This window comes from Ursus maritimus, unplaced genomic scaffold (genome assembly GCF_017311325.1).
Source record: "Ursus maritimus isolate PB19 unplaced genomic scaffold, ASM1731132v1 scaffold_24, whole genome shotgun sequence".
NCBI lineage: Eukaryota > Metazoa > Chordata > Mammalia > Carnivora > Ursidae > Ursus > Ursus maritimus.
Window position 1 is genome coordinate 495,365 of NW_024424897.1, and position 24,167 is coordinate 519,531.

The following is a 24,167-nucleotide window of genomic DNA, read 5'->3' on the forward strand; positions in this document are numbered from 1 at the left end:
CATCTTTTCAATCAATTAAAAAGAAAAAGTCTCTCTCAATGTACATGATTCCTGGGGGGGCTCTAGTTATATATGGGGCTGTGGGCCCTGCCTGCCCTTGGGGGCGGGGGTGGGGTTGCCTCTTTGAATCGCACCCTGGTCCGGGGTGGATTTCCCTCCAGTCTCCTCTGACCCGGCGGGTGGTTCTCCGCCCCCAGACCCGACCCGCCCCCTGCCGCCAGGCTCCTCCCCTCCATCCCAAGACCGCCTCCCTCCGCACAGGGCCCGCCCCCGACGCGGCCCCGCCCCTGCGCACGTGACGTTCTCGGCGCTCTCTCACCGCCCTGGCCGGGCCCAGGTGGATGCGCTCGGCGCTCCGCGGCTCCGTGGCTGCGCGCGCACGCACGTCCGTCCCTCGCTTCCGGCGCGGCGGCCTCCGCCGGACAGACGGGACCCCAGCGCCCGGCCTCCCCGGGGGCATGCGGCGCTGAGGAGCGGCGGACCCTTCGCGGCGGCGCCATGAACCTCCTGCCGTGTAACCCCCACGGCAACGGGCTGCTCTATGCAGGCTTCAACCAGGACCACGGTGAGGGCGCCCCTGCGCGCGCCCGGGCTCCGACCCGGCCTCTTCCGGAATCCCCCAACCGGGCGGGCCCTCCCCCGATGCCCCCCGACCGGGCCTGCCCCTCCTCCGACGCCCCAGACCCGGCCTGGTCCCTCCCCCGACGCCCCCTGACCCGGGCAGGCCCTCCCCCGACGGCCCCCGACCGGGCCTGGTTCTTCCTCGGACACCCCTGACCCGGCCTGACCCCCCCCCGCCGACGCCCCCCGACCCGGGCAGGCCCTTCCCCCACGCCCACCGATCCGGCCTGGCCCCTCCCCCGACGTCCCCGGACCCGGCCTGGTTCCTCCCCGGACGCCCCCCAACACCCCCCGACCTGGCTGTTTCCCACCCCCCCGTCGCCCCCACCCCAACCGGCTCCTTCCCCCCCAAGGCGGCCCTTGACCGTGCCACCCCCAGTTTTGTCCTGGCCTTGCGCCCCGGCGCTCCCGGCGCCGCTCCCACTCCGGGCGGGGGTGTGTGGGCCGAGGTCGGGGCGGGTCCCTCGCGTCCGGACTTTTTTGGAGCTCCGGGGCGATGGCCGCAGCTACTCGGTCGGCCCTCCTCCGCGGGCTCCCACCGGGTTCGACGATAATCGGATTTTTCCCCAGGGGAAGATACTGGGATCTTCTTCGAAACTCCGCTTTTTCTCCTGTACTCGTTTAGAGTCTTCGGCGGATAAGCGCTAGTTGAGTTGAAAAACACTTCAGTTTCTTTTCAGCTGCGTACCCTAGTGACCTAGTTGGGTGTAGGTCCTCGCCCGTTCTGTTGGTTTTAATGAGAAAGTGTCACTGAACTTCCCTAGCGTTTTTTCTTCTTGTTCAGTGAAATCAAAGGACCTCTAAGGACTTGACTGTTGAGTGTGCCGTTGGGGGACATGGCGTTTTATTTTCACGTTTTGGAATCCAGCTGAGGTCCCTGGGTGATTTAAACCGCTGTTGGAGCCAAGTCCGCTACGGCCCGCAGGATGCCGGGGAGGAGGGGCGGGGAGGACCGGGGCGCAGAGCTGCCTCCCCTCCCCACTGGGGAGAAAGGGGGTGACAGCTGCTGTTCAGGGACAGCTTTTACATGGTCGCTTTGCAAGTTTTGTTTTTGAAGAGAATGCGAGTAGTGCTGTAGGATCCCGCCTTTGTGAAAATAAATCACAGTGGAGTGTTGCCTAGCTGTGGTTGGCACGTGTTTACTTTGTGCTGCGCTCGGAAGGATGGATTAAGCCTGCCCACAGGTGTTGATTGTGGTGTCATAGGGGAGCTGAAACACCGGAGAGATAACAAGGTGGCATGTAGAAAGAGGCATGCCAAGGTAGGTATAGGAGGTTTTCATGTAGTCCGTGGAGGGCAAGTTTCCCTCCAGCCTTTGAGGTCATGGAAGGGTTCTCGGAGGAGGTGGCAGTAAGCCGTGGGGAAGGTTTGGGAGGGGTGTGGGTGCTGTGGGCAGAGCCAGGGAAGGTGGTTTGGTTGGGCCAGACTGCAGGGATTGTGGGAGAACGGATTTATGAGGGGGGGGCGGTATGAGTTTGGGGCCAGATGTTGGACATTGGCAATGACGTGCATCGTTGTACCTTGGGGTTTGATTACCAGAGGAGGGTCAGTAGGTTTTTTAATGGGCTTGATAATAATTGAGAGCTCTTTAGAGAATTAACAGTGATATAACAACTCCTTAAGAAATATGTTTCAAGGGGCACCTGGGTGGCTGGTCGTTAAGCATCTGCCTTCAGCCCAGGGCGTGATCCCAGCGTTCTGGGATCGAGCCCCACATCAGGCTCCTCTGCTGGAAGCCTGCTTCTTCCTCTCCCACTCCCCCGCTTGTGTTCCCTCTCTCGCTGGCTGTCTCTCTGTGTCAAATAAATAAATAAAATCTTAAAAAAAAAAAAAAAAGTCTATGTTTTCAGGAGTCCCTGGGTGGCTCAGTCACTTAAGTGTCTGCCTTCAACTCAGGTCATGATCCTGCAGTCCTGGGATGGAGCCCTGCATTGGGCTCCCTGCTTGGTGGGGAGTCTGCTTCTGCCTCTGTCCCCCTCCAATAAATAAATAAATGAAATCTTTAAAAAAATAATATGTTTTTAGTGGAAACAGATGGCTAGCTGGTAGTAAGGGAGGGGAGTGGTAACTATAAAAACTTGTGATACCTTTTGTGTTTACAAAAGCAAACAGCTTAGTGAATTGAAGTCATTTCATGCAAGAGAATTATTCTTAGGATACCTGCCTTGATGCTGAGTGAGGAATCTTTGAACTAAGTTTCAGTATAGTATTTGAGGCTCATAATGATGCTGATTATTTAAGAAACCAGGGAAGATTATAATATTTTTATAAAGGTTTTATTGAAGACTGTTTTTATTTATTTATTTATTTATTTTTAAAGATTTTATTTATTTGAGAGAGCAAGCACAAGCACAGGGAGTGGCAGGCAGAGGGAGAAGCAGACACCCTGCTGAGCAGGGAGCCCAACTCGGGGCTCGATCCAGGGTCCCAGGATCATGACCTGAGCAGAAGTCAGACACTTAACTGACTGAGCCACCCACGCGCCCCTAGAAATCATTGTTTATTTTTATAATTTTTTTAGTTGAAATATAGTTGAAACATAATGTTACGTTTGTTTCAGATGTACAGGAAATCATTTTTATTTTTTATTTTTTTTATAATTTCTTTCTTTCTTTCTTTTTTTTTTTTTTTTTAAGATTTTACCCATTTATTTGACAGAGATAGAGACAGCCAGCGAGAGAGGGAACACAAGCAGGGGGAGTGGGAGAGGAAGAAGCAGGCTCCTAGCAGAGAAGCCTGATGTGGGGCTCGATCCCATAACGCCGGGATCACACCCTGAGCCAAAGGCAGACGCCCAACCGCTGTGCCACCCAGGCGCCCCAAGAAATCATTTTTAAAAGGACATTTGCTCGTAATTTTAAATGTTCAGGCTTTTATCTTCTAAACATAATTTATACGATGGTCTTCAAGACTCTTATATTTCTATAATTTAGCTGCCTATTTTTCTTTCTAATCCCTTGGGAAACTCAAATTTTTGAGTATGTGCCCTTTCTCTGTATACTTGTTTATGCTGCCTGGACCAAAGCCTGAGGCCACAGACTGCTGTCCTTGGCCCTCTTCACTGTAGCTCTGGGGAAGGGGGTGGGGGTAGTGGTAGTTTTTGCATGTGGGCAGTATGGGAGTGGTCTGTACAGACACACCTCAGAGAAACTGCAGGTTTGGTTCCAGACCACTGCACTAAAGAGACTGTCACAATAAAGTGAGTCAAATTAATATTTTTATTTTTCGGTGTATATAAAACTTATGTTTACACTGTACTGTACTCTGTTAAGTGTGCAGTGGCATTATGTCTAAAGAAAAATGTGCGTACTTTAATTTTTTTTTTTAAGATTTTATATATTAGAGAGAGAGAGCACAAGCAGGGGAGTGGCAGGCAGAGGGAGAGAGAGAAGCAGGCTCCCGGTTGAGCAGGGAGCCCGACCCGGGGCTTGATCCCAGGACCCTGAGATCATGACCTGAGCGAAAGGCAGATGCCCAACCGACTGAGCCACCCAGGCGCCCCTGCATACTTTAATTAAAAAATACTTCATTGCTAAAAAATGTTAACCCCATCTGAGTTTTCAGTGAGTCATAATCACTGATCACAGATCACCGTAACAGAGATACTAATGGAAAAGTTGGAAATTTTGCTAGAATTACCAGCATGTGACACAGAGACACGAGCAAATGCTGTGGAAGGGCGATGCTGACAGACTTGCTGGAGGCAGGGCTGCCACGAACCTTTGAGTGGACGGACCACAGGGTCTGTGAAGCAACGTGGAACAAGGTGTGCCTGTGTATAGGAGAAAGCCCCCCGGCGAGTCCAGTGCCCCGTTGCCGCCCCACCAATTAACCCAGGGCCCTGTGGGGTCCCCGGCTGTTGGGCTGGGGCTTCCTCTGTGGGAAAAAATTGTGTGAACGTGGCAAGGATGATGCCTAGCCTCCTTGGGGAGTGGTTGCCGACCTCTGGTGTTTGTAGCGCCTTTCCTTCTCTCCCCTGAAGTATGCTGTACTCACAGAGAAGTGCCGCGCCCTGAGTGCTCAGCTGGCTGAGTCTTCCCGCCTGAACATACCTGGCCGTCCTGTGCCCCTTCCAGTCACTGCCCTGGGCCAGGCTGACCTCCGGCAGTGTAGATGAGTTTTGCCCGTCTCTGTCCTTTATTTTTGCTCCTGGCTTTTTTATTCAACATTACGTTTGTGAGACATTTTCCATATTGCTGAGTATTTTGTAGATCTTTCTCATTGATGCATAGTGGTTTTTTGTGTGACTATGTCACAGTTAATTCAGTTTACCATTGGTGGAGCATTTGGGTGGGTTCTCAGTTTGTGGCTATTAGAATGTCTTGGTGCTGCTGTGAACATTCTCATGCACGCCTCTGGTGAACATACGTCATTTCCGTAAGGCCTGTGCAGCTAGGAGTAGAGTGGGCAGCTGTAGTCAGTCGTGCTAACAGCGCTCCAGAGTGGTGGTACCGGTTTGCCGTCCGCCAGTAGGTTGAGAGTTCCCATGTCGCCAGACCCGCTTTATACTTGGCATTTTCCACCATCTTGGTTGTTTCGGTGGATGTTAATTTGACCATTAACAACCTGGTGTGTGACTGTGACGTGTTTCAAGGTTAGGCTTGTTTACAGGTGGAGGAGGTCATGGGAGACCTCAGGCCACTTTCTGGAAAGCCATACCGCAGCAGCCCTTTCCCCCCATGCCCTAGTCTGCTCTGTCCACACTTGCTGGGATTGCTCGCTCGCAGCTGTCCTCCAGGAGGCATGGACTTTCTTGTTGCCTCTCCACATCTTGGTGTCTGACACACAGCACTCGAGAGGTGTGTTGGGAATAGCGAGGCCAGTGGTGAGTGTTAGCAAGAGGCAGGTGTCGGGGGAAATGTGCAGTGGCAGAATGGCTTGTGGAGGTAGCTGGTGAACCCCTCTCGTGGAATTAAGTGTGCAGGCAGAGCTGGTCTTCAGGAATGCCAGAGAAAGTCCCTGCAGGAGGAAGTTGGTGCGACTCCAAGGGCTCTTTTTCACGTTAGATGACTGAAAACGTTGTGCCAGATTATGCATCATTTAGTAGCAGCCTTGAGGAGGGTAGCTGTGGCGTGAGCAGACCATGCCCGTGTGGTCGGAGCATCTGTAAGAGTTCTTAGGAAGGGCTGCTTTCTCCAGACCCCTTGTTTTTGCTGTTTCAGGCCCTGGGGCCCTTAGCTGAGATCCCACTGTGATGACTAATGTCTCTCTCTCTCTCACACTTTAGGATGCTTTGCCTGTGGGATGGAAAACGGATTCCGAGTCTATAACACCGATCCGCTAAAAGAAAAAGAGAAACAAGGTAAGAGTAGTTGACATTTTATAGTTTCTCCCTTTTTCCAGACTTCAAAGAATCTGCATTTTATCTCACAGTTGTGGGGGGCAGGGTGCTGGTTTTGAGAAGTAAGTAGGAAGTTCATGGCCCTCTACCGGCCTAGACGGGGTACAGAGGTGAGCCAGTGGGCGTGGCCCGGCTATGATTTCTCCGTGGACGTGGACTTTGGAGCATCATGTGTCTTTGCCGTGTCCTCAGTTCTCGTAGCTGCCACAGGAGAAACAGGTGCTTGGTGCAGCCCATTCTCTCTCTTGCTGCTGAGTGTGAAGTTGTAGAGAACTCAAGGGACAGGTTTAATTCAGTATATGGGACTCTTGACTCTTGGTAAATGACCACTTAGAAAATACTATCTGTAGCAATAAATTGTAGTTGCTTCTGTTTACGTATTTCGGTGTCTTAAGTTATGTTTTCGGGAAATATAAGTTTTCAAAAGCTTCCCAAGTGGAATCTGGGCTTTTGCTGGCAATATTAAAATAATGGTGATCCTTTTGCCATTTGACAGAAAAAAATGGTAAATTTCACAGGTAGAATTTTTTCAATTTATTTTTCCCCCAAGGTATTTTTCTTAAGCTTTTGGTGTGTCCTGCTTTCTTTACTTGCTGGGAGAATCAGGCACTGCCAACAGATGAACAAATCTCAGATAAATCATAGAAAATGAGAAACATCCTTTTTCTTCCTGCAGTTGTGGTTTTGGTTTTTATTCAGTGCCTAAGTTACACTTTCTGATGCTTGGAGCTGCTGCTTATCTGTAAGAGGAAGTTCCTGCTCCTGGTGCCCCACTAAACAGCCCCCTCCTGTTGCCACAAGTAAGAACCCAGCACAGGGACTAGCAGAAATCTTTTCGATAATGGAAGCCCTTTGTTGAGCGTGGTGTTTGTACAATGCCCTGGTGTATAAAACAGTAAGTGGTGCTTTACATCTAGGAGTTGACTTTGTAAATTGAGGTGTGTAACTTGCACTTATTAGAGACAGACTGTAGCCGGTAGTTAAGTGCTTAGGTTCTTGGCCCATGTGGTTTGGGTGGAATCTGTCTCTGCCCCTTACCAGGCTGCTGTGTGACCTTGGGCAAGTTCCTCACCTTCTCTTGGCCTCACTTTCTGTGTGTAAAAGGAAGGTGATAACTGTCTGTCTTGATTATCGTGAAGATCAGTGAATTAGAATGCTTAAAACGCATGGATCAGTGCCTGGCACACATACTAAGAGCTGTGTGCCCTGGTGCCTTCCTACTCTCCCAGTCCAGCAGCGGTGTGCTCTTGGACTGTGTGTCCGTGAGCGCCCCGTGTCATGACGGGAGTCTCCTATTAGTCTTCTGAGCATCTGACTTTTATTTATTTTTTGGTTGCTTAGTGAATTAAGACAACTCTGCTTTATATAGATAAGTAGTGACAAAATACTTTGAAACAATTTGATTTGCAAATACTTTTTATTTAAAGTGACCTAGAAATTTAGGAGTTACAGGCTTAGTTTCGAATTGAATCATTAGCAATATATTGACAACTATTTCCTAATTAATGAAATGTTTATAACAAATTCAGGATTTCTTTTAAAAATACGTTAGTGTGCTTTAGTGGCTCAGTCGGTTGAAGTCTGCCTTTGGCTCAGGTCATGATCCCAAGGTCCTGGGATCAAGTCCCACGGCAGGCTCCTTGCTCAGCGGGTAGTCTGCTCCTCCCTCCCTCCCTCTCTTTCTCTCTCTCTCTCTCTCTCTCTCTCTCTCATAAATAAATAAATAAATAATCTAAAAAGAAATACATTAGACAAGAAGCATTTACAAGTCTTAAGTTCCAGAAGGGTTTGCCATTGTCGCGTTGAAGGCAAGTATCATTTCCTCTTGCTGCTCAGCTGAACTGTGTCTGGGGCAGTCTGTCCCTAAGCTTAGCTTGGAGTGAATTTGAAAAGGATCACGATGGGGCCTTGCTGTGCTTTTTGATGGTGTATTTTAAGCAATCCGCCCTGTGCACTTGTAGAGTGGTCTGCTGTTATATTTCTGGCAACTTACAACTTGACAGAAAACAGGCTGGATCTCATTCCTGTTTTATCTTGGTGGTTTGCTTTTCTAAATGAGGAGGAAGGAAGTGTGCCTGCATTTCAGTGGTCACCCTCTGATCTGGGCTGTCGGCCCTGTTATCTCCAGTGTGACTGTGGCACTGAGTAGGTGGGGTTGGCCACGAGCTGCCTCTCCCAGGTGTGCTCCCTGCCAGCAGGGACTGGGAGCCGTTGGAGGCAGCTTTCTCCCAACTCCCGCCCAGGCGTTGACGGTCCTGTTTCTTAATCACACCTGAAGTAGGTTTGCAGCTCTGCTCCACTCTAAGAAAGCCGTGGGGCCCCAGGGAGGACTGCCGGGAATGGTGGCCTGTCTGGTGTTCACAGTGATGCTGTGGGGTGCAAGCGTAGGACTCAGATTCATATCTGAGTGTATGCTAGGAAGAATGTTCAAGAATGATACATTTGGATAAAATATGATACCCAGTGATTATAGAAACATAAGGAATACTCATAAAAAGTTAATTTCACTTTTCATTTAGAAACACAACTCTCCCATGGTGCAGAGGTGATTAGAACTTGTATAGCTCATGCTCAGTGAGCTCGCACAGCCGGCAAGGCAGGCAGAGGGGTTTAGAGGCATTCCCCTGTCTTCCGTGTCACCCATGTTTCCCTTCACATGGCCAGTGCTCACACATGTGACATTGGCAGCCATATGTGGGGAAGTAGAGAGGACACAGAGGCCTAGAAAGAGCAGTACATGACTGAGGTGGAACGCAGGTGAGGGCTGCGTGTTCCTGACCCCGACTCTCGGGGCGGTGGTCGGGCGCCTCCAGTGTCTCATGCTGCACTGGGGCTGGGGATTCAGTCGTGAATAAGACCGGGTCCTTGGTGTGACACACCAAGTATCTAGAAATAAGGGGTGACCTGTTGTGCACAATTCCTGACGTTACCCAGTGCAGCAGCCTGCCTGACATGATGGTGTGTTGGGGGCCTTAATCCTCATTTTGTCTAATGGGCTTCATGCTCATGTACTCACCCCAGGATGTCCGAGATGAAGGGACTAGAGAGAAATGTGAGGTGGAGGGGAGTGAGCAGATTGTCATGAGGGGTGATGGTGCCACGTTAGTATGTAGCTTTGGCTTGGCTGTGGAGAAGCAGACCATTTCATGGCCTGTTTCATGATCTTAATGGTATAGTTGAAGTTGGTAGAATCTTTTCGTAGGGTAATTTGGCAAAATGTGTTCATTTTATACAGACACACATACTGTTTGATTCATCAATTATACCTAAAGGATTTTATCTGAAAGGAAAAACGAGGAGAAAGACCCCAGATGCTTGTATAAATACATTGCTCTTGACCGTGAACAACCAGGAATTAGGAGCGATCACACACACACACCACTCCCCCTACCCTGCAGTCGAGAATCCATATGTGACCTTTATTTTTATTTTTTTATTTTTTATTTTTTGAGATTTTATCTATTCAAAAGAGTGAGTGAGTCAGAAGGAGCATGAGCAGGGGAGAGTCAGAGAGAGAAGGAGAGGGAGAAGCAGGCTCCCCTCGGAGCAGGGAGCCTGATGCGGGTCTCAATCCCAGGACCCTGGGATCATGACCTGAGCCAAAGACAGATGCTTCACTGCACCACCCAGGAACCCCCACGTATGCCTTTGGACTCCCCAGCAACTTAACTGCTAGTAGCATACTGTTGACCAGAAGCTTTGTTATCAATAAAGCTTTATTGATAACAGTTAACGTATTTTGTACATCACATGTATCCATATACTGTATTCTTACAATAAAGTAAGCTCAAGAAAAGAAAATACATCAACAGTATCAGACTGTATTTATTGAAAGTAAGTCTGCATATAAGTGGACCTGTGCAGTTGAATCCCATGTCGCTCAAGGGTCAAGTGGGTAGTCCTTTCCAGAATTTCTACGAGGCCTTGAATTTGACTTTTCTCACAGAGCCAGCTGATGAACTTTGGAATCCTCTTGAATGGCCGCTGATCTTCTGTTAACGTCTAACTTTCAGAGGTTTTGCTTCCTTACTTGCCCTTTGCTGTGCCCTCCCTGGGCCAGGAGCTCTGGTCGTTGCTGACCAGAGTGTGGGGCTGGTGAGAACAGGGTGGGCTGGTCCTGCTCTGCAACAGAAACCATCCAGAGTGGGGTTCACTTCCCCGAGCCCCGAACTTCCCACCGGCTTCCCATGCCTTCCCTGAGTGAGCACCGTGGTCTTCCTTTTGTCGTGGAGGACGTCTGAAAATCTGCTGACGTGTTGCTCTTCATGTAATTCACCAAGCATTTTGAGCCTTTCAGGCCAGTGGAAGAGGTGTTTAAAGTGATAAACTCGGGGCGCCTGGGTGGCACAGTCGTTAGGCAGATGTTAAGCGTCTGCCTTCGGCTCGAGGCGTGGTCCTGGCGTTCTGGGATGGAGCCCCACATCAGGCTCCTCCGCTGGGAGCCTGCTTTTTCCTCTCCCACTCCCCCTGCTTGTGTTCCCTCTCTCGCTGGCTGGTTCTCTGTCAAATAAATAAATAAAATCTTTAAAAATAAATAAAGTGGTAAACTCTGCTTTTACATTAAAGCATTTAGCATGGTTTCTTACAGCTTAGAGATTTTGCTATCCCTTAAAATATGAGGTAGGTATTTCATACATTTTGGTATTTTGGCTTCTTAGGGTGCTGGTTGCTCAGCCTTTGCACCTGGAAACACAGCTCATGAGCACGAGCTGCCGAGGGAGCCCAAAGCCCACGGCTCTTTCTCTTTGCCAGCCAGCCAGCAGTCTCATTGCTGAGGGTCAGCAGGTACAAATGCTGATGAAAGTCAAATGCTGAGTGTTACCTTGCCCATTTTTTCTCTATTTAAATTGCAAAATATACATACTAACTTTTTTTCAATATCATTTCAGAATTTCTGGAAGGAGGAGTTGGCCACGTTGAAATGTTATTTCGCTGCAACTATTTAGCACTGGTTGGTGGTGGGAAAAAGCCGAAATACCCCCCCAACAAAGGTAAAGTGATGGTGGGCTTGATGGTCGTGCCTCCCGTGTTGTAACGTCTGGAACTTTGTAGAGCGGCTACATCTGCTCTTCCTGTAGCCCTGTGGAGTATGAGGGACCGGTCGCTAACAAGAGGCATCCAGGGAGAAAGTGTCGTCTCTGCTGTTCCCAGGAGGAAGAGTGTGTGGCAAGGTTCACGTGTTCCCGTGGACATAAAGCACGTGCTCTTCAATTAACTTTGGTTAAAAAGGGGGCATGGCATGCCCCTGGACCCCATTTTGTTCTGAGTATTCAGCTGTGAGTTGTTATCGTAAATGTTATAAGTTAATTTTGAAGTGAGGTATAGGAAGGTTATTTTTCCTGCAAAGAGCCACTGACTCACAGAAGCATCGGTTGCCACATAGACAAAAAGCCACGTTGGCTCTGGGTTTAAGAGTAACTGGTCTTGGTCTGTGTGTCTCAGTCTCTGCGTGCTCAGGAAGATTGTGGTGTAAAACGTCTGGCTTTTAAAGTAAGGGAGAAACGAAAATTTTAGCAGCCGCAGTTGTGTGCTTTGTACCTGTGAACCCAGGTATCTGCTGGGGGGAGAGAAAGAAAGCAGGGTAGAAACCAGAAGAGGCGGCAGGTGGATTTCGAAGGTGGGTGAGGAGAGATCCAGGGGGCCTTGAATACCAGGTGAGGGTGTGATCGGGAAAGCAGTCCTGTCCTAGCTCAGGAATGTTCTAGTCTAGAAGCAGTGCGTGAGACTGAAGATGGCAGAGATGGGAGCCTTTATTCACAGGGAGGGCTAGGCAGAGAGAAGTAAGTGGGATTATCCGAATCAAGTGCTGCTGAGCCTGGGTGTCCACGAGGACTGTGGGGTTGGAACCACTGGTGATAGGTTCCTGAGTGGGTGGGGAGGAGGTGGATAGCTCTCTTTCCAGGTTGGGCAGGAAGGGAAGGTTCCAGAAGGTGCCTTTGGGTGTGAGGATGAGCTGGAGGTCTGCTTGAGACCATGTGGCAGGGAGTAGCCCAGGCCTGACATGGGAGCAAAGAAAGAGGGGAGTCAGCTAAGCACAGAAAGGTGCAGAGTCCTGGGTGATCCTTGGCAGGCTCTGGGGCCCCGGCTTGCAGCTCTCAGAGCAGCCAGCTCTCAGAGGTGGACAGTGTGAGTGGGGTTGGTGGGGTTGGGGAGCAAAGAACCACCCGCAGCGGTGTGCATGGACCCCTCCAGCTTGTCATGACCAGGGCCGAAGGGCAGAAAGCCTGGGTTGTTGTCTGTGTCATTGCCACCAGAGCCTGGGTGAACAGAACCTGTGGCTTGGGAGTTCTGAAAGAGGCCATCCAGAAGTGACATAGAGGCCACTGTACTTGGGGTACAAGGATGGGGCACTGGCGGGGGCGCTCAGTTGGGCATCCGACTCTTAATCTCAGAGTTGTGGCTTCGAGCCCTGTGCTGGGCTCCATGCTGGGCATGGAGCCTACTTAGAATTCCTTTCCCTGGGCTGCTTGGGGGCAGGTACAAGTCCTGCTGCTGACTCAGGTCTTTGTCTTGGAGCCTGTTACTGCTGACCCTGGTGAGAAGAGTCTGGAGCCGGGCCCCTCCTGTGGCACTGTGGTTTTTTCAGTGATGTCAAAATTACTGCTTGAAGTTACTCTTAATATTTTAACAGTTATAAATAGATATATGGTGTCAAAATGGGAAGAAGCTAGTGTCTTTGGTTTGTGAAAAACAGTAAAATGGGACTAGAGGGGACTGGTCATCACAGTGCAATGAGGTAAGTTCCAGCCGAGACTGCACAGTGTTGTTCAGGCAGAGCCGAAAGGCCTTTTCTTAGGAGCTAAGAAGACAAAAGAAGAATTCCAGAATTAGTGAAGGTACCTTTTGCTGTCAGGAACTGTATTAAAAGACATGCCAAATCCTGGGTATACATGTAGAATTTCTAGCACACCAGGACGGTGGCTTGCAGCCCGCGGGAGCCGAAGGTCACCCCAGGTCCGTGGGGTTTTCTCACTGTCTGGGGTATTGTGTCTGGTCACTTCCGTTTTGTGAGTGAGAATTCGAGCTGCTGGCTCTGGGGCTCCGTCAGGCTGTTTTCAGAGATTTCTGAAAATAGAGTTCACTCAGATTTGTGACACCCTTGATGTGGCTCATCTTTGGGGTTTCGTCTGGATTGGGCCAGTTTACATTTGTTTTGAATTGCAGACTTTTTAGGGTTAGGTTGCAGAGCGAAAGAAAGTTTATTTTTGAGCTGCTTTGTACGTTCAAGAGTGTCGTACGTGTCCTTTGCCCGGAAGGTTATTTCAGTGAGGTGGCCTGAGGTTCTGTCCCACTTACTAACGTGCTGTGCTCCAGTGCCTGCGAGGGGAGCCCACTTCGGGGATTTGGGAATGAAGAGATTTATCAGACAAAGACGGCATTTTAAAGGAGTAACAACAGAAGTCTGCTTCATTTTTGAATGGTTATAAATTTTAATCTCTTCAGTAGTAAATAAAGTTTGGTCGTTATCTCTTGATTTGGATTTGAGGTCACTGAGTCCATTATGGCAAAACTTAGCCCTGAATCCTACCTCCAGGATTCGTGGTCATGGTGTCAGGACCTTTAGGGGAGACATTGCCCACACCCTTGGTCACCTGGCCCACGACCTGTTGAGGAAGCTTGTTTTCCCTCACCTCACACTCTTCCTACACAGCTTTGTAAGAGAAAGCTGCAGGAGATAGAAAATGTCTGGATACCACACTCCCCCACGCCCCTTCCCCAGCTCAGTGCTGCTCGCCGTCCTCATCTTCGAAGGTTATCTGTAAATTGTCTGAGCCCTTGGGATGCAGACTACTAACGCTTCATAACGTACTGCAGTGTGAGCAGCAGAGCAAGACCAAAGAAGAGCAAGAACAGTACGGCTGGGGTGCGAGAAATCCCCAGCCCTGGTTCTTTAATCCATTAAAACCAAAGCCTCTGTTGGCTTGACCCAGGTGTGTGTCTCGCACTTCAGCAGGAACTGTCGTGACGCTGGCTTTGGGCTCGAGCGGGTGGAACCAAGGGCAGTGGGGTGGGGAGAAGTTTGCCTGGAAACTAGGCAGGGTTGGCAGAAAGGAGGCGTGTGTGTGTGCTCACGTGGGCGGGGGGGAGGTGATGTAGGCCTGGCTGGGGTACTGGAAGGGAAGAGTGGGGAGGGACGGGTGAGCACTCCACTCTCGGAGACAGCAGTGCAAGTGGTGGGCTGCCCCGTCCCTCGGGTCTGAGACTGGGCAGTGGGAGAGCAACAGCTCCACCTGGTCAGAGATTCATGAGGTCAGGACCCTTCTGCGAGGCCCCACAGCCTGTGTATTGGTGTGCTCATAAGTTCTCTCTGAAATTTCAGTGATGATCTGGGATGACCTCAAAAAGAAGACTGTTATTGAAATAGAATTTTCTACAGAAGTCAAAGCAGTCAAGCTGCGGCGAGATCGGTAGGTTTGCTATCGAAGTTTTAAAAGTGGGAATAGTCGCTTTTTCTGAAGATGGCTGAAATACTTTGATATTGAAGGAAGAAGCGTGTTTGGGAAAATCATGTTTCAAATGTGATGATTGTAATTTATGACCCAGAGGACGTGGGATTCTCTGTGTTGCTGCGAAGAAGGGGTGAGTTTTCTAGGTGTCCGTGGGTCATTTAGAAGCAGTCTGTCAGCGGATGTGCCTGGCAGCAACCCCTGGTGGTTCTCAGTCCTTCAGAGGACGGTCCCTATCCAACAGGTTCCCGCTGAGGACACGAGGGGTGAGCTGTGAGCTGTCCTACTCTCAGTCCAGCTTTGCCACGCGCTGCCTCAGTAAATGTTACCAGTTGGAAGATAAAGGAAGCTTTGGAGACTGCTTCATGAGAAGGTGGCATTGCTGTCACCTGTTGAAAGCAGGCTTCTCTCAGCCGTTGCCATCATGGTGTTTAGGAGAACACAGAAGTTTTTACTAGTACGTTGAGCAACATAGAGTTTCATTAATTTTGATTTTAATTTGGTGTGATTTACATCTTATGGTCAGCTGTGGGAGGGGCAGGGATGCTGAATGTGAATAGGGGACTGTCACAACTGCGTTCTTAGGTTTGTGACTTCCAGGAATGTTGATTGTAGGGCCCCTAATAATGCGTATCCTGGAGCCAAATCCACGGACCTTCCAGTTTCCAGCATTTCTAAATTATCCAGACATACCTTAAAGTGTATAATGAAATAATTTCTGCTCCATATACTCCGCTTGGTTCTTAACTGTAGATGAAATATTTGATGAAAATGTCCTTAAGCCTCAGGAAGTTCTGTTAGCCTGTACCCAGGTGTGCAGGAGAGAGGCGCTTGTCCATCGGTGCCTGTCACACCCCCCGGGGCTCACGGGTGACCTCCAGAGACCTCGCCTGCATGGGGCTCTGATTCAAGAATGATCGTTCTGTCTGTGCTGTTGGACTGTTTCTAAGTTTCAAAACGATAAGAACAAAAATCACAAAATGCTTGAGTTCCACTTTTGGAAATAGGAATTCTGATTGTGTTTCTTTCTTTCCAGAATTGTGGTTGTTTTGGACTCAATGATTAAGGTGTTTACCTTCACACATAATCCCCATCAGTTGCATGTCTTTGAAACCTGCTATAATCCTAAAGGTAAGAAATGCAGAGGAATAATGGTGGAAATTGGCTCTTTCACGTTCCATCCAGGTGGGGACCTGTGTTGGGTGCCCTGTCCTGTGGCGGGTTTCTGTCTGAGTGGCACTGCTGTGGTTGGACAGGTCCTGAGACTCATTGGGGGCACTCTGACGGAGACAGGCTTCTCTTTCTTCCTCCTGTGCCCTTTTCCCTTGGTGCCTTCCACCTACTCCTGGGCAAGCTTTCTGGGCCACGTGCCCATGCCAGCACCTGGCCTGCCAGGCAGTGGCTGAGACCTCCCCTCCCACCCCGTCAGGGGGCGGAATGAGGGAAGCTTCCCCCTGTCATTGTCAGCCCTTCAGGAGCTCCTTGGGTGACCTTGGAATTGCGTGTTTTCACTGAGTTCTGAGGGGTTTCCTTCCCTTTTTCTTCTGGAGTGAGGATTGCATGTGGCTTTGTCCCTCATTATAGCATCTTAATTTTAAAATTTTCAGTGTTTTTCTTCTAGCTTTATTGAGCTGTCATATACATAAAACTCACTCATTTTAACTATGTCATTCGGTAATATTTAGTCATTGTAAACAGTTTGTAACTACCAGCATAGTGGAGAAGAGTTCCAGGTGGCCCCCTTCCCCACCTGGCCTTCAAGTTTTGCCTTTTCAGTTATGTTTGGGGTCTTTCTCGTAATATTTCTTCGGTTCCTCCATGTGTTATGTATACATTGTTCTTTTCCGCGTGTGTATTGCGAAGTAATATTGCACAGTATGGATATACCGAACTGTCCACTGCAGTGTTTGGACTGTTAGGGACAGAAGTTGCTGCGAATGTTCACAGACACGTCTTTGCCTGGAGGAATTGTTTTATTTCTCTTGGGTGAATGCTGAAGAGCACATTTGCTGGATCATATTGTGATGATGTGTCCATGTGTGTAAAATACTCATGTTTTCTAAAATGGCGGTGTCTTCTCACACGCCCATCCGTGATCTGGGAGACCTGGATGACAGCAGATCCCTGCCCAAGCACTTGGTGGTGTCACTGTTTTGATTGTGGGGCATTGCCGTGGCCGTGGCAACAGTGTGTCCCTGTGGTTTCGTTTGCATTTCTCTGAGCATCTTGTCCTGTGTTGTTGGCATTCAGACATCTCTTACGAGGTGTGTTCACACCCTTTCCTGCTTTAACATTGTTTATCTTTTCCCCGAGTTGCGAGGGTTCTTTGTGTGTTCTAGATAGTGCCTTTCGTCTGTCACTTTTGCAGATATTTTCAGTTGGTCTGTGTTGTTTTGCAGAACGAAGATTTTATGTGTTCTAGAAGCTTTAGCTCTTAAGTTAGGTCTTTAATGTATTTTTTGTGTGTATGGCATGGGACAAAGGCCCAGATTGGTATTTTTTTAATGAATATCCAGTTTCTAGTATCATTTGTTAAGAAGACTATTTTTTTCTGCATTGAATTATTTTGGCTTTCTTTCTTTTTAATCGAGTAAGTGTAAGATTTTTCTGGACTCTTTGTTCTCTTCCAGTGATCTGTCCTTATGTCGGTACCATACTGCTGTGGTATCTAGAGCTTTAAAATAATTCTTAAAATTAGGTAGTGTAAGTTCTCTCATGTTCTTATTTTACAAAACATTTTTGGCTATTCTAAGACCTTGCCTTTCCTTGTAACGTCTAGTGTCCGCTTGTCTGTCTCAGAAAGCCTGCAGAGACTCTGACCGCACTGACCCTGCAGGCAGAGGACATGGTAGCTGTGACCACAGTAGGTCAGATCAGATCAGCTCTCCATCTGTCAGAAATTTGGTTTTCTTCCACATTGTCTTATAGTCTTACATAGGCACTGTTAAATTTATTCCTAAGTATTTTGCATTTTTATGCAATTATTAATGGAGTTTTTATATTTCACAATTTTGTATTCCAAGTGGCTGGTGTCACGGAAGATGGATACTTGACAAAGTGTATTTAAGAATAAGTTCAGGGGCGCCTGGGTGGCGCAGTCGTTAAGCGTCTGTCTTCCGCTCAGGGCATGATCCCGGCATTGTGGGATCGAGCCCCACATCAGGCTCCTCTGATGGGAGCCTGCTTCTTCCTCTCCCACTCCTCCTGCTTGTGTTCCCTCTCTCGCTGGCTGTCTCTCTCTGTCAAATAAATAAATAAAATCTTTAAAAAAAATAATAATAAGTTCAGATGTTTCCAATTATGAGGCAGTCTCACAGGAGTTACCTTTGTTTGGCCCTCTAACGCCTTTAACAATGAAAAAAATCTTGTGATTCTGATATAAATGAAAACCCTTGGGGGCACCTGGGTGGCTCAGTTAGTTAAGCATCTAAGTTTTCAGCTCAGGTCATGATCTCATGGTCGTGGGATCGAGCCCCACGTTGGGCTCCAGGCTCAGCGGGGAGTCTGCTTGAGATTCTCCCTCTCCCTGTGCCCTGCCCCCCTGCCCTGTGCCATCTCTCTCTCTCTAAGATAAATAAATAAAATCTTAAAAAAAAGAAAAAATGAAAACACATGAGTAAGTCTCATTTTTTTTCTTGTGAGCTAGAGGACAGAGACAGGTTTTGTTTGGGTAACGCAGAGGCTTTAGACAGTCCTCAGTGCTTGATGAGTTCTCTCCATCTCCGGTCAGGCCTCTGCGTCCTGTGCCCCAACAGTAACAACTCCCTCTTGGCCTTCCCGGGCACGCACACGGGCCACGTGCAGCTCGTGGACCTGGCCAGCACCGAGAAGCCGCCCGTGGACATTCCAGCCCACGAGGGCGTCCTGAGCTGCATTGCTCTCAACCTGCAGGGAACAAGAATTGCGACGGCGTCTGAGAAAGTAAGTGCGTGTCCCTCCTTTCGCAGAGCTCTGCGCCTGCCCCGGCCGCCCTTGCCTTCCCAAGGACTTACCGTGCGGGCCCCATGGAAGACTGGCCCTTCCCTGTGGGTTCTGACTCCTCACGGGTTCTTGGCCACCTTCCCTTGGGAATCAGTCGTCATTGACATAGACTGTTGAAAAGTTAATTTACTTGGTGAAGCGGCATCTTTTTGGCAGCAGAATCACTGTTCTTTTTTCTAACTGGCTACGGGAGTTACAGCAAAGATGTCATTTCTCTAGACAGAGAACAGACTGCGGGTTCTCTCAGGCACCTGCCGGGGCAGTAGATGAGGGGTTAGTGGAGGGCTGGCGCCCAGGGGTCTGGCTTCTACCAGTGCTGTTGGGCTGAAGAGCCACCAACTTATTCTCGGGTGCAACGGAGGGAAGAGTCGAGTTTTAGATGATGTGGGGGAGTTGGGAAGGGGTTTATGGGCTAATGGGTTGAGTATAATATTCATTTCAAAAAACTAAAAAGTTGTGAATGATAATAAAACACTTCACTGTTTTTCAAAGGGGACCCTTATAAGAATATTTGATACTTCATCAGGGCATTTAATCCAGGAGCTACGAAGAGGATCTCAAGCAGCCAATATTTATTGGTAAGAAACCCCCACCCCCACCCCCGGTGTCCCCCGAGAGGCTGTTGCTTTGGGTTGACTGCATTGAAACAGGGCCCGTGTGATTGAGGGAGAATCAGGGTCCCTACCCGCTATTAGGGAGTCAGGTGTGAGCTAGTTTTGTTACGACTAACTCTAAATCGTTGTTGTGGGACTGCATGGAGAAGTTAAGGAGAATGTAATCACCATCGACCCTGCTGGTTTTGTGTCTTCTGCCCGGTGCCTCCGGCTGATTTGTCTGTGGTAGACCTTGGTAGCTCATCTGTAATCAGGTCTGCAGCCGGCCGGGGTGGACCCCTGTGCGGGCGGGGTTTCCTTCTTTGCGGGTGTGGCCTTTGCAGGTGCTGAGCGGCATTTGGGTCTGTGTGATGAACATGTAATTAACGGATGCACTTCGTGACTATGCCCGTGGAGCCCTGTGGGGTTCTCCTCTCTGTCTGCTCTCGGGGCCCCTCCAGCCAGAGTGGGGGCCTGCCCGGCCCTGGCGATGCCCAGCTCCAAAGGGCAGCCTGCACCTCCAGGGGCCAGGGGCATTGGAGGGGAGGAGTTTATCACCCGAGTGGCCTGTAGGGGTGGCCTCAGGGCCCCCAGAGCTTTGGGGTGGGTCCACAGGAAGCTCCTTCCCCTCCCTGGCACCCAGCCTTATCAGTGTACCCAGGGAGGGGCCCTGCCTGCTGTGGCACGTGGGGTCGTTCCGCAGTGTGGACCCTCTGGTTCCATGGAGAGCACTGCAGGCTGCTTAGTGGAGGGCGGCGGCGCTTAAAATTGCTGTGTTGAATTTGAGAAGGCCAGGGTTCGAGGCACCAGCCCACATGGCGGCGTGGCGCTACGGCTGGGGGCAGGCTCCTCGGCGTCCACATGACACCAGAGCTCCATCTGATTTCTCTGCAGCATTAACTTCAATCCGGACGCTTCCCTCATCTGCGTGTCCAGTGACCACGGCACAGTGCACATTTTTGCTGCCGAAGATCCAAAAAGGAATAAACAGTCCAGGTGGGTTTCCCGGCCCCTCGCTCAGGCACATTCGGTGTGAAGTCACAGCCGCTCATTTGATTCTGTGACCGAGCACGCTGACCCTCGAGCCGCACAGTTGTGACGTCCACGGGCCGCAGCACGTGGGGGGGTAGTGCCGTGAGTGTGTTTTCTCTTCCTCAGGGTTTTCTTTTCTCTAGCTTTCTTGTAAGAATTCGGGGTGTGTGTACATACGATGTACAGAATAGGTGTGAATCGACCATTTGTTATTGGTCAGCAGTAGGCCATGCGTTAGATTTTTGGGGAGTCAGCAGTTACACGCAGAACTTTGACTGCAGGGGTTGGTGTCCCTTACCCGCTCATGGCTCAGGGGTCCGCAGTATCTGATGCAGAAACAGGCGTTGTTTCCGGCCTCGTCTTCCTCGCCTTCAGCTCCTTAGAGTCTGGTTACGGTCCAGTCACCGTTCCTGTGATTTAGGACTCGGACCTGGACCCCAGTGCCTGGCCTCATGTTTGCCGTGTTTAGCAGATTAATTTAGTCACAGTAGAAACCTGTGCCCCTTCTGGGGTTACCATAAAGCCATTTTTAAGTGCTTTGTCTTTTTCATGTGAGAAGTAAAATTAAAAGGGAAAATAGAATTTGAAGTATCTGGGCTCAGGCCATATGAAAGAGAGCCCTGTTTTTTCACCTTTGTTATGGAGACCTAACTGCCTTTTCTCTCCCCCTTGCCCTCCTAGTCTGGCCTCAGCCAGTTTCCTTCCAAAGTACTTCAGTTCCAAGTGGAGTTTTTCCAAGTTTCAGGTTCCCTCAGGCTCTCCGTGCATCTGTGCCTTTGGAACAGAGCCAAATGCCGTCATTGGTAAGTGGTCCTTGCACTGGCTGCCCCGTGCTCGCTCTCCTGGGGGCCCCGGGGGTCCCACTCGGCGTCTGCACAGCCGTGTGGGGTGATGTCAGCCCCCTGCCCTCCAGGGTTTCCCAGGAAGTTGTGGAGGCAAGTCATTTGGTGTTCAAACTGATGACCAGACAGGGTTTTTCCCCTCCACACGGAGGAACACATGCACCACCCCGGAATAGTCGGGGCGCCTGGCCACGCGTGTGCTCAGTCAGGAATGAGGGGTCCCTTGTCACCTGCAGTCACTCTGGGTTGCTGCCCAGAGCAAGGCCATTTACAGTTTGGCTCAGGGAGGTCTGCTTGCTGTTAACGTTGAGGGGACAAACACGTGAGTAAAACGGTCTCCTTCTGTCTCAGCGATTTGTGCAGACGGCAGCTACTACAAATTCCTATTCAACCCCAAGGGGGAGTGCATCCGGGACGTCTACGCGCAGTTTCTAGAGATGACCGATGACAAGCTGTGACTCCACCGGGAGTGCAACCAGCACCCACGGCCGGCCACCCCTGAAGCGCTGAGTGTGCCCTTCAGACTCCTGGGGCTGGTGCCCGTGCCCTTGGGCCTCGTGGGTCAGCGGCTGGAGGACTGCCTGGGGACCTTGGTCCTGAAGCCATTCTGTGGTTGTCTGTTTTCCTGAGCAGGGCTTCCCGTTTCCAGTATTAAAGAACGAATCCTCACCAAGGCAGTGTAGACACTCAAGTGGCTCCTAGCTGCCTGGGCCCGACCGCTGGCCCGCTACCTTTAGTTCAGCTGTGACGCTCGCTTCCGTGCTTCCACCGCGCCGCCCACCTGCGCCCCCCGTGCACCTGGGGGCTCTGTACACACGTAGGGACTGGGTTGACAAAAGGATGGACAAGTTGAAAAACAACAGATTCCGTCATTTTTGCTGAGTCTGTAATGGGGAAATGAACAAGCGTGTCAGTGTTAGTTCTTACATCCCAACCAGATTTTTAAACAGAACAATAATACCAGCAGCTTGCCTTAGAAAAGGAGAAAGGAATTCCTTCTCCCCTCTGAACGTGAAGCAAAGAGAGACAGCCGTGTTAGCACAGGGTGGGGTCTCCCTGCGAGCCGGCGTCCTGGTCTTTTCCGTGCCTGTCGTGAGCTGTGGTGCGGCCGTCCCCGTCTGTTTGTTGGAGCTGTTGGCATTGAGGCTGAGGCCGGGCGCCCGCGGCGAGCAGAGCGTTTCGTGTGCCCGGCGGTCCTCCTGAGTTTCCTGTTGTGTGTAGGGGGCAGAGTAACACGTAGACTTTCAGAATCAGTCCCTGAGGAAAGCGTCACTTAACTGAGAAGATGTGGAGGGAAAGGTCGGGCATCGCAGCAGCACAGGTCTGACGTCTGTGGGCAGGAGTGGGCGGCCTCAGCCTGCCGCGTCCCCGTCGTTCGTAAGAGTAGCTTTCACTAGCGTTCTGAGAAGGAAAGGCACATGATAACATTTTCTAACGTTTGGTGACTAAAACAGGTTATGGGCTCTATATTACTGTTAGTACTCTCAGAGGTATGTATTTAATTTTCTTAAATTCCCTTTAAAGAAACCTAATTTTATGGTTTTGATTTCAGGTTGCAAACATTGAAAGTCTGCGGCAGCAGCTCTCCGTTCTGCCAGTTCTTTTACTGTCATGTAATCAGCTAACTTTGTATGTGGATTTCAGTGTAAAGTATGCATGTTACTTTTGTGTGTATTTAATCATGAAATTTAATTTTGCACTTATTTGTAATGTTTCTTTTAAATAAAAGTGACTAATTTTGTTGTACTCTGTATCCGTCAAGGGAAAAGAATTGTACGTTACAAAACCAGACCCTCGTTTCAGAATCTGCCAGACTCTGGGCTGCAGTTCTGTCTGCTGCCCGTGCGGGCGGCAGCCCCGTGTTGGCACCCCGCCTGCGAGCAGGGGTGAAGAGTGGTATGTTTGTTAGCGGTGTGTGCTGTCTGTTGGGCAAGCTGTGCCCGCTGTCGCGGTGGCAAACAGGACTCCCTCTGGGGGAGGCGCCTGTGTCCTGTCTGGTGCCTGGTCAGGTGACTCAGCTAACACGTGAGCCCTAACCGCGCACGGAGGCCTAGGAGGGATCCTTCACATTCGTACGGTTACAGTTCAGGTTTCCCCCAAATACAGCTCCTCTGGTGTATCCAGCTGTACGTTAAACTAGGAACAAAGTTGTGTAACGAAAGCACAGCTGTTGCCACAGTGCACGGAGACTGCGGAGATGCGGCACCCCGAACACCCAGGAATGTTCCGACACACCCTGTTAGAGGCCAGTGTGAGAGTGTGGTCCCGGCTCCGCCACGCCGGGTGCGACCTTGCCTCCTCCCTCGAATAACAGAATAGGGACATACTGGGCCAGCTGCGAGGGAGCCCTTGCCCAGCGGCTGTGCTTGCAGCTGCCGAGCCTCGCGGTGCTGCGAAGGGCGCCGGTGTGCGCCCTGGAGTTTCCCCTCGGATTGGTGAAGGCCCCACTTGTCATCTGGGACGTGCCCCACGCAGCAAGTCGAGCGCCTGAAGGCTGAGGCAGGCAGACGCCGTGCACCCCCCAGGCCCGTGCTCGTGACCTCGATTCACCCCTCCAGGGAGGTGTGGGGAGGAGCAGTGTCCCCGGCACGGGTGCGGTGTCTGGCGGACCTTCTGAGGGCTCACGTAGAGCAGAGCCAAACCCTGTTCTCCACACTGATAACCGTTGATTCGAAGCTCTGTGTGGAGAGGGGTTTGCTGGAAGCCGGAGCCTCGGCCTCCGTCTCCTCTCTTGGCTGAGTCCTGCTGGCCCGGAGCATGGGCATCAAAGGGACACAGACATACAAGGGCCCCCACTTGGTGGCTGGGTTGGGCACCAGGTGTCGGTGTAAAAAACATCCAGGTACCGCCTGGGATGGCACCGCTCCCTGGGCTGTGCTGTAGGTTCTCACTCAGACGGGAGGCTTCCTCCAGCCCTTCTCACCTGCCCTTCGTTCCACGCCACGAGGGGGAGCAGAGTTGCCTCAGCGCCCTGCAACCTCCTCACCTTCCAGGTTCGGCCGTCCCGTTAGTCGGGGCGCATCCTTCTCAGAAGCCCTCGGCCCCTCTGGGCCTGCAGGTGATCCCGGAGTACCAGGAGCCCACGCCCCGCTCTGCCACCAGACGTCACCTGTCCTCTGCAGCTCCTGTGACCAAACGTCTCTACCAAGCTTCTGGATGCCGGAGCCGCCGACCTGCCTTCCGTTCTTTCTGTAACAGGCATCGGATCGACGACAACACTTTGGGAACTTGTAGCACGATGTTGATCCTCAAAATGGATCAGAGAATGCTCAGAGTCAAAGCTGACCAAGCCGTGAAGTAGGAAAGAGCA

General features: G+C 50.6%; 1 protein-coding gene across 1 annotated transcript; it reads left to right on the top strand.

The window, feature by feature from the left end:
* The first annotated feature begins 374 nt into the window (after nt 1–374).
* Nucleotides 375–22,608, top strand: WDR45B (WD repeat domain 45B). The gene is made up of 10 exons (XM_040639930.1): nt 375–565; nt 5,849–5,923; nt 10,852–10,953; nt 14,283–14,370; nt 15,446–15,540; nt 18,140–18,330; nt 18,883–18,968; nt 19,878–19,979; nt 20,697–20,818; nt 21,209–22,608. Exons 1-10 carry the CDS (start codon nt 499–501, stop codon nt 21,313–21,315), a joined length of 1,035 nt encoding a protein of 344 aa, XP_040495864.1. The 5' UTR covers nt 375–498; the 3' UTR covers nt 21,316–22,608.
* Nucleotides 22,609–24,167: the final 1,559 nt, after the last annotated feature.